The sequence below is a fragment of the Amblyomma maculatum genome, chromosome 1 (genome assembly GCF_055883805.1).
Source record: "Amblyomma maculatum isolate TAMU_Amacu chromosome 1, ASM5588380v1, whole genome shotgun sequence".
In the NCBI taxonomy this organism is placed as follows: Eukaryota; Metazoa; Arthropoda; class Arachnida; order Ixodida; family Ixodidae; genus Amblyomma; species Amblyomma maculatum.
Window position 1 is genome coordinate 296602073 of NC_139344.1, and position 17748 is coordinate 296619820.

General features: G+C 43.0%; 1 protein-coding gene across 4 annotated transcripts in view; it reads left to right on the forward strand.

Moving 5' to 3' along the window:
- LOC146206846 (uncharacterized protein ZK1073.1) overlaps positions 1-17748 on the forward strand; it is a 215999-nt gene that overhangs the window by 104599 nt on the left and 93652 nt on the right. For all 4 annotated transcript variants that reach the window (XM_084591608.1, XM_084591611.1, XM_084591609.1 and 1 more), the window contains one exon: positions 10103-10153. In XM_084591608.1, coding sequence (XP_084447734.1) covers positions 10103-10153 — 51 coding nt within the window. The remainder of the gene's footprint in view (positions 1-10102; positions 10154-17748) is intronic.

Below are 17748 nucleotides of genomic sequence, written 5' to 3' on the forward strand. Positions count from 1 at the left end.
ACTGTCTAATAGAAATTTGAAACTTTACTACGTCCCCAGATGGTCTTTTGACCGATCAGGAAAATCATTAGCTCTGATTTCGCATGGAAGAGATGCTGTCGGAGCATCAGCTGCTTCCAGCCGAACACGCGCACACACCACATATTTTGCCTGGATACACTGACACACGGACGCGTCATTCGGATCCTTCCCCGCATCTTGCGCCATGGAGAACATTGCTATATGGATGCAACACCACAAAGCATGTTGACGGGTCTTCCCCAGGGAGCAACACAGGCGCTACTTCAGTGGATGTCACTGGAGCGTTCAGAAGCCAGGTGCTGGGCACAAAGGCGTCGTCGATGAAATGGTGAAGATTGCGCATATTTGATGATGCGTCAAACAGTTTTTCCTTGGTGTTTTGGAGCGCCATAGCAAAAGCATCTTTCTGAACTTGGTTGCACCAGGAGATCTCTGGCAGCTCTTGTGCATCAATGAGACGAGTGAACTACAGTTAGTGATGTCGCTCGAATAATTCTGCTCCCTTGTCGCGCTCCCTAGGCTGACGCAGAATGGGGATACCCAACGGATCGGAAAGGCGTAAAAGTGTAAAACGAAACGAGTTTTCTTTGCGAGGTAGTAGTTGTAGCACTGCGTCGGCAATTAGATGAAGCCCATTGAAACACCCATTTCAGCCAGATGAAACACCAGTGACGAAATCATCGTTTCATCAAACATAAATCTACCGAGATAGCATTACTAAGTCAAAAAGAGTACCTCTTACAGTGTTTCCAAGAAAAGAAACTTGCTCTTGGTATTTTTATAGATTTTTCGCAGGCCTTCGACTACATTAAGCCCGGAATACATGCGGCGCTTTTTTCCACAATTTTAGCGAAAACTGCCGCGCTGACGCCCAGCCTCCAGTTACATGGAAAGACGAAGCGGCACCGCGGATGCATCAGCGAACGGAAATAACTGCAGAGAGACGCCGTTCCTTGTGTTAAAATCGCGAATGGGCTCATTCCAACGCCTTTTATTTCAGGGAGACGATACTCACAAAGTGACACTCCGTGCCTGATATTTTCACGATATCACATTTCTGCGTCCAAATTGCCGCCCACCTCGTCGTCCATGGCGGCCATGTTGACCGCGGCCGCTCAAACCGGAAATTTCAGCTTTCCGTGCTACTATTGGCGCGCGTCCGCAGGAGCTTCCGGTTCGAGAAGACGCCACGCCGCCCACGCTTCAAATATATGCCTGACGCCGGGAGTCGAGTGCGCGCCGTCGGGCAAAAAACACTCGCTCGACGCAATAAAAACGCTCCATGTATCCCGACCTTTAGTCGTACTGTACTTTTAGCAAAACTGTTGGACTACGGCTTCAGTGGTCGTGTTCATGGGCTTCTTGCGTCATATTTTGCACACCCCTTTCAGCTTGTTTGTAATAATAGCTGTCGATACTCAGTAAAGAAAGTAACTGCTGGCGTACGTCTGGAAAGTATCCTTGGACGCCTACTTTTTAACTTATATATCAATAATATCGTTAATGAATTCCTGCATGCGAAGTGTGTTATGTATTCAGATGATATCTCACTGTTCTTCTCATCGAGCACATGTGAAGATGTGATAAACGAGGCAAATAGGACACTAAGTACACTCCGTCAATGGTCCCTTGATAATCATTTGAAAATTAGGGTAACTAAGACTAAGGTAAACCTTTCAAACATTATTACGCCATGTGATATTAAGCTAGGTTCGGAAAACAATAGAGGTTGTAGACAATGTTAAGATAGTAGGGGTACTCTTCAACAGCTGGGACAATCATGTTAATGCTGTCACCAGTAAGCGTTCTCGTGTCGCAGGTATCATTAACCGGCATCGTCATTTACTTCTATGCCAAGGTAAACTTGTGTATAATTCACTGTTTATGTCCCAAGTAAACTATGGGTACTTAGTTTGGAGAACAACTACCAATAAAAATAAGATTTACGTTTTGCAGAAGAAGGCTCAGTGTGCAATACTAGACGCCTATTCTGATATGAACACATGCGATTTAATCCGCCATTCCGTAAAAGTATCGAAAATGTATAATGCGATGCTGGCTGAAAGATATAAGAAGGATATAAAACAAAATATCAATTACTTGCGTGACGTGGTACACCTTTTGCTAAATGTAAAGTCGTCTAGAGTGCTGGAGCGATGTGCTGCGGAGCAAACAAAGTGAGCTATTGGCTGGGCAGTTATCATTGCAAATAGTATGTCTGTGTGCCCCAGGTGGGCTCTAAAATTCACTTTCTGTGTGCGTCTGTTCGAGGGCTCTAGCTGCAGCCATGCTGACGACTGTACAATTTTACCCCTGCAGACACAGCGAGCGGTGCCAAATTCCAACATGCTGCACAATATTTGCTACATATAGCTTAGCAAACACGCTGCCCTGTCTTTTGAACAAGTTTCGAAATGTTCATATATCCCGAGCATGCCGCAAAGGTACAGAGGAGCTACTTTTTAGATTTCATCTTGCTTTCCTTGCCTCTTTATCCTTTTCGTTCCATACAGTGTTGACTTGTTTTGAATAACATGCTTTTAATTGTGTTTTTTCTTGCTCGTTTTTATTATTTTTTGTGCGGAACACAAAAGGAAATTTTCTTTTGTGTTTTTTTTTCTCTCTCTAACGATGCGCCAGCCGTTTTTTGACAACCATTATTTGCATTTCGCGATGTTACTTGTGTAAGTAATTTGAATGTTGCCTGCTGCCCTGCAATGTAGGGGCCGAGTGGCATGTCAAGCCACAATTTCTGGTTTTCTTCCTTTGACCCTCACGATGCGAACATGCGAAAGTAAATTGAAATTGAAAATTCAAACCTACCTTGCAGCCATCTCCGGGCCTGCGCAACTCTCAGTAAAAGCAAAGCACGGGCGTTTGAAATATTCATTCAACTATTTCATAACAGATATAGCATCAATGAGTCAAACTGTATTTGCCCGCCACAGTCTTGACAAAAACGCCACAAGCAGGCTCTCACATTCTCTAAATATTCCTGTCATGCATTCATTTTGTTTTCCTGTCGCCATCCCAAAATGGAACAAACTTGATTTTTCTATCACCCATGCGCCGACTTAACAGCATAGGCTACAAAGATCTAAGCTATTAGTTCTGCAGAGTAACGTCCTCAATGATCTCCAAGGGGTTCTGATTATTTGTAGAACATCCGCCTCGCATGCAAGAGGACCGGGGTTCAAATCCCGGTGCCGCGCAATTCTCCACCGGATTAAAAAAAATCTAGTATCCGCGTATCGATGGAATTGCATAAACAAGTTTGGGGTGCGACCTGACGCCGGTGAACACCTCCGGCAACGCACTCCCTCACCAGAACAGGAGTTGGCCACCCTGGTGCACTAATTGGACGCAACCTCCTATGATAAGTTCCATAAAACCCCGGCCCTCAGTCACCAGCGGTTGCGGAACAACTGACCACGGCGGCGGTCAGACCTGTGACGTAGCAGGGGGTGCTAAGAATTCATGGCTCCGCTGGACAGGCCGCCATTGGAAACTGACCCTGGCAACGTTTAACGTTAGAACCCTAGCTAGTGAAGCTAGTGTAGCAGTGCTGTTAGAGGAACTAGAGGGCATGAAATGGGATGTCATAGGGCTTAGTGAGGTTAGGAGGCCGAATGAAGCATATACTGTACTGAAGGATGGGCATGTACTATGTTATCGAGGCTTACCAGAGAGGCGACAACTAGGAGTAGGTTTCCTTGTCAACAAGTATATAGCGGGTAATATAGATGAATTCTATAGTATTAATGAAAGGGTTGCAGGCATCATAATTAGGCTTAATAAGCGTTATAAACTGAAGGTTGTACAGGCCTATGCACCTACATGTAGTTATGATGACCAGGCAGTTCAAAGCTTCTACGAAGATGTAGAATCGGCAATGCGAAACGTAAAGACGCAGTATGCAGTACTAATGGGCGACTTCAATGCCAAGGTAGGGAAAAAGCAGGCAGGAGACCAGGCAGTAGGTAACTATGGCATTGGTTCTAGGAATAGCAGGGGGGGTTACTAGTTGAGTTTGCAGAGCGCAATAACTTACGAATCATGAATACCTTCTACAGCAAACGGAAGAACCGGAAATGGACATGGAAAAGTCCTAACGGAGAGACTAAAAATGAAATCGACTACATAATGTGTTCAACCCCCGCCATTATGCAAGATGTAGAGGTAATCGGAAAAGTGCGATGCAGTGACCACAGGATGGTGAGGTCCCGAATTAGCCTAAATCGGAAGAAGGAACGCAATAGATTAGTAAGAAAGAAACCCATCAACGAATTAGCGGTGAGGGGGAGGGCAGAAGAGTTCAGGATCTCGCTACAGAATAGGTATTCAGCTCTAACCGAAGATGGCGACATTGCCATAGAAGCAATGAACAATAATTTCAGAGATATTATTACTGAGTGCGCGGTAAAAGTAGGCGGTAGAATAGTTAGAGAGGATACCGGTAAGCTGTCTAAGGAGACGAAAGATTTGATTGAGAAACGCCAGAGTATGAAAGCTTCCAATCCAACAGACCAGGCAGAATTGGCTGAGATATCAAAGCTAATCAATAAGCGCAAGGTGGCCGATATAAGGAAGTATAACATGAAGAAAATTGAGCATGCTGTAAATGACGGGGGAAGCCTTAAAGCGGTAAAGAAGAAATTGGGCATAGGCAAAAACCAGATATATGCGATAAGAGACAAGGCGGGCAACGTCATCACGAATATGGACAAGATAGTCAAAGTAGCCGCAGAGTTCTATACAGATCTCTATACAGTAGCCAAAATAGTCAGCACCGTAATGAGATTGGCGGTAGGAAAAACCGTCGGATGTCCCACAGTGACGAAGGACGAGGTCAAGAAAGCATTAGAAACTATGAAAAGGGGAAAATCAGCTGGAGAGGATCAGATAACTACAGATTTGTTGAAGGACGGGGGGAATATCGTGCTAGAAAAACTGGCCACCCTGTATCCTCATTCATAAGAAAGGGGACTCTAAGGACCTTACAAATTACAGATCAATCAGCTTACTGTCTGTGACGTATTAGGTATTTACTAAGGAAATCGCTAATTGAATCAGAACAACCTTAGACTGCAATCAAGCAAAGGATCAAGCAGGTTTTTGGAAACGGTACTCTACTATCGATCATATCCATACCATCAATCAGGTGATAGAAAACTGCTCGGAATATAACCAGCGCTTATACATAGCATTCATTGATTACGAAAAAACGTTTGACTCATTTGACACTTCGGCGGTAATGCAGGCATTGCGAAATCAGGGGGTAGACGAGCCGTACGTGAAACTGCTGGAAGGTATATATAGTGGCTGCACAGCAACCATAGTTCTGCATAAAGAAAGTAACAAAATTATCATAAAGAAAAGTGTTAAGCAAGGAGGCACAATTTGCCCAGTACTGTTCACAGCTTGCTTGGATGAAGTGTTCAGAGACTTAGAATGGGAGCAGTTAGAGATAAGGGTAGATGGAAAATACCTCAGTAATCTGCGATTTGCTGATGACATTGCCTTGCTAAGCAACTCGGGGGATGAACTGCAAATAATGATTGATGACCTAGACAGGAAAAGTAGAAAGGTAGGCTTAAAAATCAATATGCAGAAGACTAAGGTAATGTTCAATAGCCTCGGGAAGGAACAGCAGTTCACATTAAGTAGCGAAGTACTGGAAGTAGGCGAATATGTCTACTTAGGACAGGTAGTAACCGCAGATCCGGACCATGAAAAGGAAATAACAAGAAGAATAAGATTGAGATGGAGTGCATTTGGCAAGCACTCGCAGATTATGACTAGCACCTTACCGGTATCGCTCAAGAGGAAAGTATACAACATTTGCATATTATCTGTACTCACCTATGGGGCTGAATCATGGAGGCTAACCAAGAGGGTTCTACTTAAGTTGAGGACAACTCAGAGGGCTATGGAACGAAAAATGGTAGGGGTAACATTAAGAGATAAGAAGCGTGCAGAGTGGGTCAGAGAAATAACTCAAGTTACCGACGTTCTAGTGGAAATTAAGAAGAAGAAATGGGCATGGGCAGGACATGTAGTGCGAAGAGAGGATAACCGATGGTCGCTTAGGGTAACAAACTGGATTCCAAGGGAAGGAAAGCGTAGCAGGGGGCGGCAGAAAGTTAGGTGGGCGGATGAGGTTAAGTTCGCAGGGGTCAAGTGGATGCAGCTAGCACAGAAAGGGGTTAATTGGAGAAATATCCTTTACCCTGCAGTGGGTATAGTCAGGCTGCTGATGATGATGATGATGAGCTTTTCCCTTACATGTTGATTTAAACAGCTCATGAGCCCTTGCATAGTCTAGTCTTAGTTTGTCCGCATAGGTTCAAGTGTCAATTATTTAGCACTGATAGTGTTATCGCCATATGCTCCCCTGGTCACGTTTTGCACGTCTTGGTGCCTATTTGTTACGTGCATATTATTCGCTGCTATGCTGTTTGATTATTTGTTATTGCTAACATCTTTAAGAGCCGCTTGTACATTGTCTTTTTCTTTTGGGTTATACATTTCAAATACTTATATTATCGGAAGTATTTAGGCTCGTGTTATTGCCGCAAACTGCATTTTTCTTGTGTTGTGTGTTGAGTGTGAATGTTCTATATGCCCACCTGATTGGGCCCTTTAAGGGGGCCTGCAGGATTTAAAATAAATAAAAACAAAACATAATTGAATATGTTTAGGCCACTATCTCATAACTTGAAAATAATGATCTCATTTACGAAAAGCAACATTATTCAGAACACGACTTTCGATTATAACAGAGCTTGCTTAAAATACTCATGACATCTCTCACACAATCAATGAAGGGAACGCAATAGGTGCTATATTATTGGACTTTTCTCAAGCGTTAGATTTTGTTCCTCACGATGATCTTCTTAACAAAATTATTAGCATTTGGCATCGATACTAACAATGTGTCATGGATGAGGTGAACACGTCTCACAGAACATGGAAATGTATTCGAGTGTGCTCCCAGGGCATTGCGCTCTTGTTTTTCTGATTTACATAAACGATATTCATTTCTGTGTTTGTTCACTAGTCTCGCTTCGCCTTTTTGTAAGAAAATTGCCGTAAGAAAATTCTTCTTAACAATTCATTAGAATCATAATTGTTAATAAACAGCGCGAGCAACGGTACACAAGAACGAGAAAGACACAAGAACAGAGAAACGTTCTACCAACTTGCCCAAATGAACATTCTGTTTAGTCATTAGAATCAATCCAAGCTCATGACTTGAAAAATGCAGCCAAAGGCGAGAAAGACTGGCGGCATCACATGCACCGTTTAAAACTTACACACACAGTTGGTGCCACATAGCTTAAACATATGATCAAGTGAAGTATCTGGCACTCACCCTGACATACAACCTTCATAGGGAACCCAACATCAAATCCATTTATTCTAAAGCGGAAGGTAAATTATTTAAGGAGAAAGCTGCGTAACACCCCAGCCCACATTAAAGTCAATGCCTACAAAACTTTTATCAGACACACTCTAGAATATGCGGATATAGTCTGTAGCCCCCATCAAAAATTTTTGATCAACAAAGTAGAGCGCTTCCCGAACCTAGCAGTAAGATTTGTGTAGTCAATGTTTTTGCGCCAAACTAGTGCTATCAGACTAATAATAAACCCTGTCACAGTGAAGAATAACTTCACAGTCAAAGTTTTTATCCCAGCTGCCTCATGTCCACATGGAAAAAATAAATTCACGATACTTCCACCCTCCTTTCAAATACTCATCTGGAACCAATCATAGTAAAATACTTGATAAACCAGTCAGCCGAGGAAATACCACAAGTAGTCCTTGCTTCCTCATGTCATTTCGTATTGGAATAAATTGCCTGAAGATGCGTTGAATTCTGTCTGTGGAATTGTTTAATTATATCCAGCGGAATTAATTTTCTCTTTAATTGCCTCGCTTGTGTCTTGACTTAAAAACAACTGTATTTTTTGTTAACCTGAGCTCATTGTAAACACTCCTGTATAGGCCGACCTGAAGTATGTTTAAATTATAAATAATAATAATTCCCGTTCAGCCATGGGCCCGTGTTCACCTCGGGACAGCAGAGTTGATCACGCTGGCTAGTGTTATGCTCAAGTAGACTTCTCACGTCATGCAGTTGCGAAATAACACGAAAACGCACAAAAAGAAAGGGCAGTCTGTAGCCTCGAACCATTCTGTAGGAGCACAGAGAGAGACGCACCATCTACAGGTACACTTCCACCGTGGTGAACAACCCTCTCTTTCTACTTATACATCATGGGTCTGATTTCAATCTGTTTATATTCATCACAACGCGTTTAAAACATTTCCTCCAGCAAAGTGTTCTATGGTCGGATACAAGTTAAGAAGCCTTACAGCCAGTGCAACAACTACGTGGTTGGTGCCATTAAGACGGACGCGCCTACTGCTCAAGCTAAGGTAATTACCGCGACGCCATGAAAACCCGACGCCGTTGGCTTCTAATGCGAGGCAAATGCACTCTTCAGTTGTGTTCTACTATAGTTAGGTATATTATTAAAATATGTCTGAGAAGAATGAAGTAAATATCACTGGTGAACGATCCTATAATTAAAAGGCACTCCTATATTAGGCTGATGGTAAAAATAATTTAGCAGTTATCTAAATTTCGAATTTGCCCCCTCTGGTGCCAACGGGCACCCAGAAGTTATCCACTGGGTAGGCGTTTTCTTCTGTGCGGCGGTCTTTCGATGATGGCCAAAGTGCCGTTATGTCATACAAAATTTATCCCAAATTTTTCTGACGTCTTGGTATATTTAATTTTCGAGGGAATTAGGCGCATTTGTTTTCTGCCTTTTCTATTCATCTTGCAGAGTGCTGGTAGATTTTTCAACTGGAAGGCTGGTTGCACCATTGCAAACACTGCCTAATATCGGCGTCTTAAGTTTACGGCACAAAGCAAAAACATGCATAAAATTATACTAAATGCCTGCACGCACTCAAGTGTGTAGGACTTCTCGCTGCGAGAGGCCAATCGACGCCTTGATTATCGCGTGGAAAGATTAATTTGAGCGTTGAGTAATCTTCAGTAATAAATCAGTGCCCGTGCGATGTAGTAAGTAGTTTGGGATCTTTTTAGTCCTTCGACGAGGGTCAACTCTAAAAGGAAGTTAAAATTCCTGAGAACTGCTTCTCTGAAGAGCATTTTGGCGTCACAAGGAACTCCTCTTGATGGATGTCCTCAGAGCACATTACGGTTTAGGCCTATGTCATTTCCTATGATGCCTATGTGTGATGGCCCCCATTGCAAAATTACTAAAAAGCCTGTGTTCTGCAGAGCACAAATATCTAAGGGAAATAAATAGGGTACCCGCGGTCTAACCATTCAAAAGCGGATTTAGAATCGATCAGGATCACCGAAATGATAACGCTTTCGGCCGCTTTTGAGGACAGCACTTCAGTGAAGCGTACAGCCCCATAATTTATTCAAAGAAGGCATGTGAAAACCCGCTACGCTGACCTTTTCCACAGAACAATGAATGAAAATGATGGCGGGCACACTGTTTCCAGACGCTCAAGTACGAGCGAACTGCTTTTACGGCGCACGTGCCAATGCAGTCAAACATATGGAAAAATGACCAGGGTTTCGCCTTCGATCATTAAGGAAAGCATTGAATGACAAGCAGATCTCTTGCCACTGGAGGCCGCCAATTTTGCTCCACAAATCTCTATGAAGCTATAAAGCCAAGTGCCTCGTGAAACACAGCATTGTTCGCTGCCGACTGAGGCCCTTTCCGTGGATAATTCCATTCGAGCAGTTAGGGGGAAATTTAAAGATAATCCATACATAATGCGGCTAGTCACCAGGATGGTTTTCCCATTGCACACTTGCGATTTCATGAATGGTTGTCCGTTGTTTGCTTCCCCCCTTTGATTGACCTTCGCTTTCTTTTTCATGCTCATGGAGTTTATTGCCGATCGGCCTCAATTTACTCAACGAGATGAAAAAAGATAAACATCATATACACCTCAATGACAACAAACGTTGTAGTGCAAAGTAGGTCACATTTTCTCACATGTTTGCTCTTCTTTGCAGAAAATGGAAGTCATGACGAAGAACTGCGGCAAGCTGACAGTTCATGTCCAGGTAAGCTCTGCTCATTCACGCTAAAAGAAACTGTAGATACATTTTTTTAAGCTTTACTTGTGTTTTATTTATGCAAAACCTTTCAACTGCTATTGAACAAAATTGGGGGGACACAATCTCCGCCTTTAACGGCTCCCTGTCAAGCGTAGTATCTGCTTTTATCCGATAACATATTTCCTCATTATTATTTAGTTGTCCAGTACAGGTCACAAAGCAGGTCATTGATATGGCATGGAATAAAGCCAGCTTTACATAATTACGAGTTGGCGATACATAGTCTAACACACCTCTCGATTAATTTGAAACCATTCGTAGTGATAACAGTTTTAAAATCTCTTCCATGGTAGATATTGGAACCTGTCTGAATTTTCATGTCCCTGCTATCAATCAGGATAAGCGCATTTACAGATATAATAGTTAGAAAATGTTGATGAAATTCGATGAATTTATAAATGCTGCCGATCACTGGCGGTAATAGATAGTTGTGCTTTTATCGCATTCAGTGTGAACACTTCCACGGCCGCTCGATCTACTGCGGGAGATCCAGCAGTCGTGACACTTTGGCACTTGAAAGCCAGACGTCATCATGCTGTAACAATCACATTAGAACTTTTTCTGAACCAATACCCCCTCTGGTACCAATCTTTATTGAGGTACAATGTTCCAGCTTGAATAGTGAAATGTTTGCGCGTAGACACAAAAACAAGTGAGGAAAACAAAGACTGTGTGTACGCGCAAACTTTTCACTATGGATGTCAACCAACTCGCCAAACTTTTCGCTCTCCCAAGTATAACTTTCAGCTTGCAGACAGTTTTGTCATTTTTTCAGTCAACACGACTTCAGCAAATCACCTCAATTGAAATGAGCAACTCGTCGATCGAAGAGTTTTTCTTTGGCCTTTATCGATCCAAGTCTGCCTCTACTCACTCGCTGTCTGGTAATTTTGTCTTCTATCATGTGTCAACTTTTGCCTTACAAATTGAGCTATAGTTAGCCAGAAATAAAGAGAAGCCCGAGAAAACAAACGTCGCAAGGCGAGCGGAAGTTTTGTTTATTGAAGCAATAAAGTCCTCCGCTGTAATTTCTTCCAAGTTTTGACGTCAGTACTTAAATTGATTCATCTCTTGCAAGACCTTGCGCAACTACGTCTGTAATTCAGCTCTGTTCATTTTTAAAACTCGTCGAACTTATCTGACATGAAGTCGATGGCTTGTTTTATTTTCTAGCAGTTAGTATAACTGAAAGCCGGCAAGCAAAACTTTGTTTAACCCTTTGTTGTATGATAAAAAATTACGGGTGGAAAGTGCGATTTGTGGGTGTGTTCTCTCTTTGTGCATCCAGAAAACAAAAACAAAAATTGCTCCTTTCAAAGTGTTTATTCCATAAGATATAGATTGCCCACTATAGTGGACATCATGCACCCCAGCTCCGACAGCGAAAATTCAGAGTAGTGTTTTTTTATTCAGCAGTCAAGGTTTGCTGCTGCAGGCATGGAGGCGTGAATGCAATAGGCCAGATGCGGTGTTACTCTGCCTTATAAAACAGAAACAGACACTTTTGCCGCCAACGCACATGTAGAACTTGAACCTTCCACAGAGATACGTAGTCTTGCTGTTCCTGTCGCTGATCTCCCATCATTGAGCAGTATATGCCTGTTGACGGCGAAAATGACACAGACAACATGCACGTCGTTGCAAAGAGTGCTTGATTTTACAGATCTCTTTTCCTTCACTGCGGCAGAAGCTGCTTGTGGGCCGACAGAAAAATCAGCTTCATCAGCTGTAGCAATTTATTCGTCTTTTATCAGATCTGTCCCCATCTATAGCTTCTAATCACAAATGTGGATGGTGCACTCTGCTGTGAGACGGTGGTAAAAGAGCCATGCGTTGGTAACCGCCAAGAAAAGAACGTCACATTTCGTCGACTTCGGTATCAGTTCTTTGCAGCCCGCTACTACTCTGTTCTTTGCAGAACAGAGTAGTAGTGCATAACAAAAAATAAAAAAACCATCACGAACCATGCGTGTGATGCTATTCGTGACAGAGCACGGAAGATGCTTACATGGCCTCATGTTTCGAGTTTGCGTCGTTGTCGAAAGTGTCGCTATTCCCCGACCTCGAGTCACCTGATTGGTTGAAACGCCGTAACAGGACGTTGACACTACTTCCGGTTCCGTAGTGGCAACATCCGGTTCTGGCCTGGCGTTTCAACCAATCAGAATACTCGAGGTAACTAAGATAAACACTTTTGATAACGACGCAAACTCGGAATAGAGGCCATGTTCTGTACGGGCGGTTTAGCACTTGTCTCTGAGTGCCTCTTGCATTGATTTTATATAAATATATGCTTTAAATTATAAGTAAAGGCGAGTTATAAGACAATTATTGGAGATTGACGTAACTTATCCATTCGAGCAGGGTGCACGCATTTTTAGAATTAGGTTTTCAAAAACCGGCGGTATCGCGGCGCCATCTAGAGCGGTAGAAAGACACATTTTTTATCCACTGTTGTTACCAGTATGTACATGGGTATCTGTAATGCGCTGAACGTTCTCAAAAAATTGTAGGAATTTGTCAACGTAGCGGACAGCATGCAAAAATGGTTAATAGATGCAAGAGCGAAATTCATTATTAATATAAACAGCGCGAACACGAAGACAAGGGACAAGAAACAAGAAAGCCACAGTACAAGCGCTGACTCACAACTAAGCCTAAGCCCTTTACTCCAAGGCCCAGAAAAATAAACATGAAGAAAACGAAACAGTCACGTGAAACAACCCCTGGGTTCACCTGCTGCATAAAAATTACTTTAAAAAATCCCTTAAAAAAGACACCTCTTTGCTTGAAAGAGCAAGAGAAGTCTTGCTGACACACATATTGTCCGTTGAAATAAAATACGATTCCACTATCTCTCTCGTTATCTTCTCTTTGTGGCGATATAAAATCTTAACACTGTCAAACTTAGGAGTGCACTTCTTCTTCTCCTTCTTCATTATTTCACATGACTGGCAATGGGATACCAGAAACGTCTTGTCCTTCCCGCTTTCCAAGTTTTTCCTGTGTTCCTGTAGTCTCTTATTAATACACCGTCCTGTTTGTCCAATATAACTGGCTCCACAAGAGAGTGGAAGCCTATACACAACACCTGTCTTGCATCCAACATAAGGGTTTCTTTGTTTCACCCCACGTTCTTGTTTCTTCGCTTCTCTTTCCCTTTGAATAGCCGGGCAGATCCTCTTCATCTTGAGCGGGGCGGTCATTGCGACGTCAACATTATACCTCTTGCCTACATTTTTGAGGCCATGCGAAATTCTGTGCACATACGGTACCACTGCAACCTTCCTCTTCCTCTCACCCATGCTGGGCAGGGATTTCAGTGTGTGCGTTCTTTTTAGGCTCTTCAGTACCCGGCAACTGGCCTCAATAATAACTGACTCCCGATAACCGGCCTTAGCAATTCTCGTCACTTGTCTTTCAAAACTCTTGCCCATGCCGTGGTAACAAGATTTCTTCAACGCATTTAATAAGCATGTGTTTATCATCCCATTCTTCACTAATTTGGAACGTCCCGAATTGGAGCCTAGCAATGGCTTCATCGATCTCGGGTTGTATTCCCAACAAACATGATCACCACCGAACTTAATCAATATATCTAAATACTGTAACCGATCGTCCACTGGTTTTTCAACAGTAAATTCCAGCCCGGATCCACACTCAGTAGAAACATCCATAATGTCCTTCATTCGTTGATTGAATCCTTCACGGTCTGTGAACACTAAAAAGTCGTCCACATACCTGAAGGTGGAATAATGTAAGCCCTCCAAGGTATCCTTCAGGTGTCTGTCCACGTACATTAAGAAGATGTGACTCAAGACCGGTGCAACACTCGACCCAATGCATACTCCAGCCTTCTGCGTATACAGCTTGTTCTTCCAGCCTATGAAGGTGGATTCCAGGTAGAACCTCAAAAGTTCAAGGAAACTTTCAACACTTACACCTGAGGCGTCAATGAAGTCACATTCATTATTGTCTTCTGTAATGCACATTTGTACACGCTTAAGGAGGCAGTCATGGGGGAGGCTATAATACAAATCCTTCACACCCATGCTGAAGCCGACACATTTTCTTGGGTTGTGCTCTTTGAGGAATACAACAAGGGCTTCAGAGTTAGGTAGCCTTAGAGGGTCTGATAAAGTCAACGAGGAAAGGTGTTTCTGCAAATATTTGGACACCAGGTGCTGCCACGTGCTCTTCTCAGATACGATGGCTCTGAACGGAACATCTCGTTTATGGGTTTTTGCCGAAAAGAATACTTCCAAATGTAATTGCTTGCATTGTTTCACCTGTTCACGCATCCGTTCAAGCCCAAGATCATCTAGTAGAGCCATAGCCCTCTCTTTTATCATGGTCGCTTTCATAGGAAACCTTTTGAAATTCTTCTCAACAGCAGCCTCGGCTTTTTCTTGAAACTGATTCTCATAAAAGTAGTAAAATACCCTTCTTTATCTGATAGTATAATTCTGAGGTCTCTTGAGGCCATCCATTTTGCAATACAGTTAATAGGGCACTGTTTCCCCTTTAATCCTTCTTTTGTGTGCTCTAGCACTTCCAAGCACTCATGGATGCACCGCGACCTATCAGAATCTTCAACTCTATTTGCAATACAGCGTGACATGGTCACCTGTTCAGCCTCATCAACTTTAGGCTCAAAAGCATGCTTAGGACCCAGCCTCAGCATCTTATCAATATCTAGAGGTATCTCGTCATGTGCGAAATTCAATACCTTGCCTTGCTGATCTTTGTTCATCTTCTTTTTCCGTGGAAGCAGAGGTAAAACCACCTTCCAAAGGAATTCCGTCAATCTTTCACTCAGGGCACTCCACTCTGTGTACACTGTGAGTCAGCGCTTGTACTGTGGCTTTCTTGTCCCTTGTCTTCGTGTTCGCGCTGTTTATATTAATAATGAATAAGTACCAACTCGCCCAACAAAGTATCTTGGTAAGCCATATTTCTTGTGCAACGGGCTCTTCGTGTGTCCTACAGAACCTTTCGTTTAATGACCCTGAGGTGTTAGCGCCTGCCATCGCAGTTTGTGTCTGCCAAGCAAGAAAGGCCTCTTGGTACCTCAAGCTCGGCACAGTGCCTCCGGAATTCCTGAAGACCTTTGGGTTCCTGAGGCCGTCTACTGGTCATTGCAGGAGACTCTGCCGTATAATGGTGTCTGAGATGTGGAGGCAAGCCCGCCATTTCAAGGATTGTCTACGACTCGTGTGTGAGTGCATGTATAGCAAGCAGCGTGCGTGTCGCAAGTACACAGAGTGGAGTGCCCTGAGTGAAAGATTGACGGAATTCCTTTGGAAGGTGGTTCTACCTCTTCTTCCACGGAAAAAGAAGATGAACAAAGATCAGCAAGGCAAGGTATTGAATTTCGCAGATGACGAGATACCTCTAGATATTAATAAGATGCTGAGGCTGGGTCCTAAGCATGCTTTTGAGCCTAAAGTTGATGAGGCTGAACAGGTGACCATGTCACGCTGTATTGCAAATAGAGTTGAAGATTCTGATAGGTCGCGGTGCATCCATGAGTGCTTGGAAGTGCTAGAGCACACAAAAGAAGGATTAAAGGGGAAACAGTGCCCTATTAACTGTATTGCAAAATGGATGGCCTCAAGAGACCTCAGAGTTATACTATCAGATAAAGAAGGGTATTTTACTATTTTTATGAGAATCAGTTTCAAGAAAAAGCCGAGGCTGCTGTTGAGAAGAATTTCAAAAGGTTTCCTATGAAAGCGACCATGATAAAAGAGAGGGCTATGGCTCTACTAGATGATCTTGGGCTTGAACGGATGCGTGAACAGGTGAAACAATGCAAGCAATTACATTTGGAAGTATTCTTTTCGGCAAAAACCCATAAACGAGATGTTCCGTTCAGAGCCATCGTATCTGAGAAGAGCACGTGGCAGCACCTGGTGTCCAAATATTTGCAGAAACACCTTTCCTCGTTGACTTTATCAGACCCTCTAAGGCTACCTAACTCTGAAGCCCTTGTTGTATTCCTCAAAGAACACAACCCAAGAAAATGTGTCGGCTTCAGCATGGATGTCAAGGATTTGTATTATAGCCTCCCCCATGACTGCGTACAAATGTGCATTACAGAAGACAATAATGAATGTTACTTCATTGACGCCTCAGGTGTAAGTGTTGAAAGTTTCCTTGAACTTTTGAGGTTCTACCTGGAATCCACCTCCATAGGCTGGAAGAACAAGCTGTATACGCAGAAGGTTGGAGTATGCATTGGGTCGAGTGTTGCACCGGTCTTGAGTGACATCTTCTTAATGTACGTGGACAGACACCTGAAGGATAACTTGGAGGGCTTACATTATTCCACCTTCAGGTATGTGGACGACTTTTTAGTATTAACAGCCCGTGAAGGATTCAATCAACGAATGAAGGACATTATGGATGTTTTACTGAGTGTGGATCCGGGCTGGAATTTACTGTTGAAAAACCAGTGGACGATCGGTTACAGTATTTAGATATATTGATTAAATTCGGTGATGATCATGTTTGTTGGGAATACAACCTGAGATCGATGAAGCCGTTGCTAGGCTCCAATTCGGGACATTCCAAATTAGTGAAGAATGGGATGATAAACACATGCTTATTAAATGCGTTGAAGAAATCTTGTTACCATGGCATGGGCAAGAGTTTTGAAAGACAAGTGACGAGAATTGCTAAGGCCGGTTATCGGGAGTCAGTTATTATTGAGGCCAGTTGCCGGGTACTGAAGAGCCTAAAAAGAACGCACAGACTGAAATCCCTGCCCAGCATGGGTGAGAGGAAGAGGAAGGTTGCAGTGTTACCGTATGTGCACAGAATTTCGCATGGCCTCAAAAATGTAGGCAAGAGGTATAATGTTGACGTCGCAATGACCGCCCCGCTCAAGATGAAGAGGATCTGCCCGGCTATTCAAAGGGAAAGAGAAGCGAAGAAACAAGAATGTGGGGTGAAACAAAGAAACCCTTATGTTGGATGCAAGACAGGTGTTGTGTATAGGCTTCCACTCTCTTGTGGAGCCAGTTATATTGGACAAACAGGACGGTGTATTAATAAGAGACTACAGGAACACAGGAACAACTTGGAAAGTGGGAAGGACAAGACGTTTCTGGTATCCCATTGCCAGTCATGTGAAATAATGAAGAAGGAGAAGAAGAAGTGCACTCCTAAGTTTGACAGTGTTAAGATTTTATATCGCCACAAAGAGAAGATAACGAGAGAGATAGTGGAATCGTATTTTATTTCAACGGACAATAAATGTGTCAGCAAGACTTCTCTTGCTCTTTCACGCAAAGAGGTGTCTTTTTTAAGTGATTTTTTAAAGTGTAATTTTTATGCAGCATGTGAACCCAGGGGTTGTTTCACGTGACTGTTTCGTTTTCTTCATGTTTGTTTTTCTGGGCCTTGGAGTAAAGGGCTTAGGCTTAGTTGTGAGTCAGCGCTTGTACTTTTTTTTTATTTATTTATTCAATATACCTTACAGGCTCCTAAGGCGGAGCATTGGGTAAGGGGGGCACATGAACAGTGAAACACAAAAT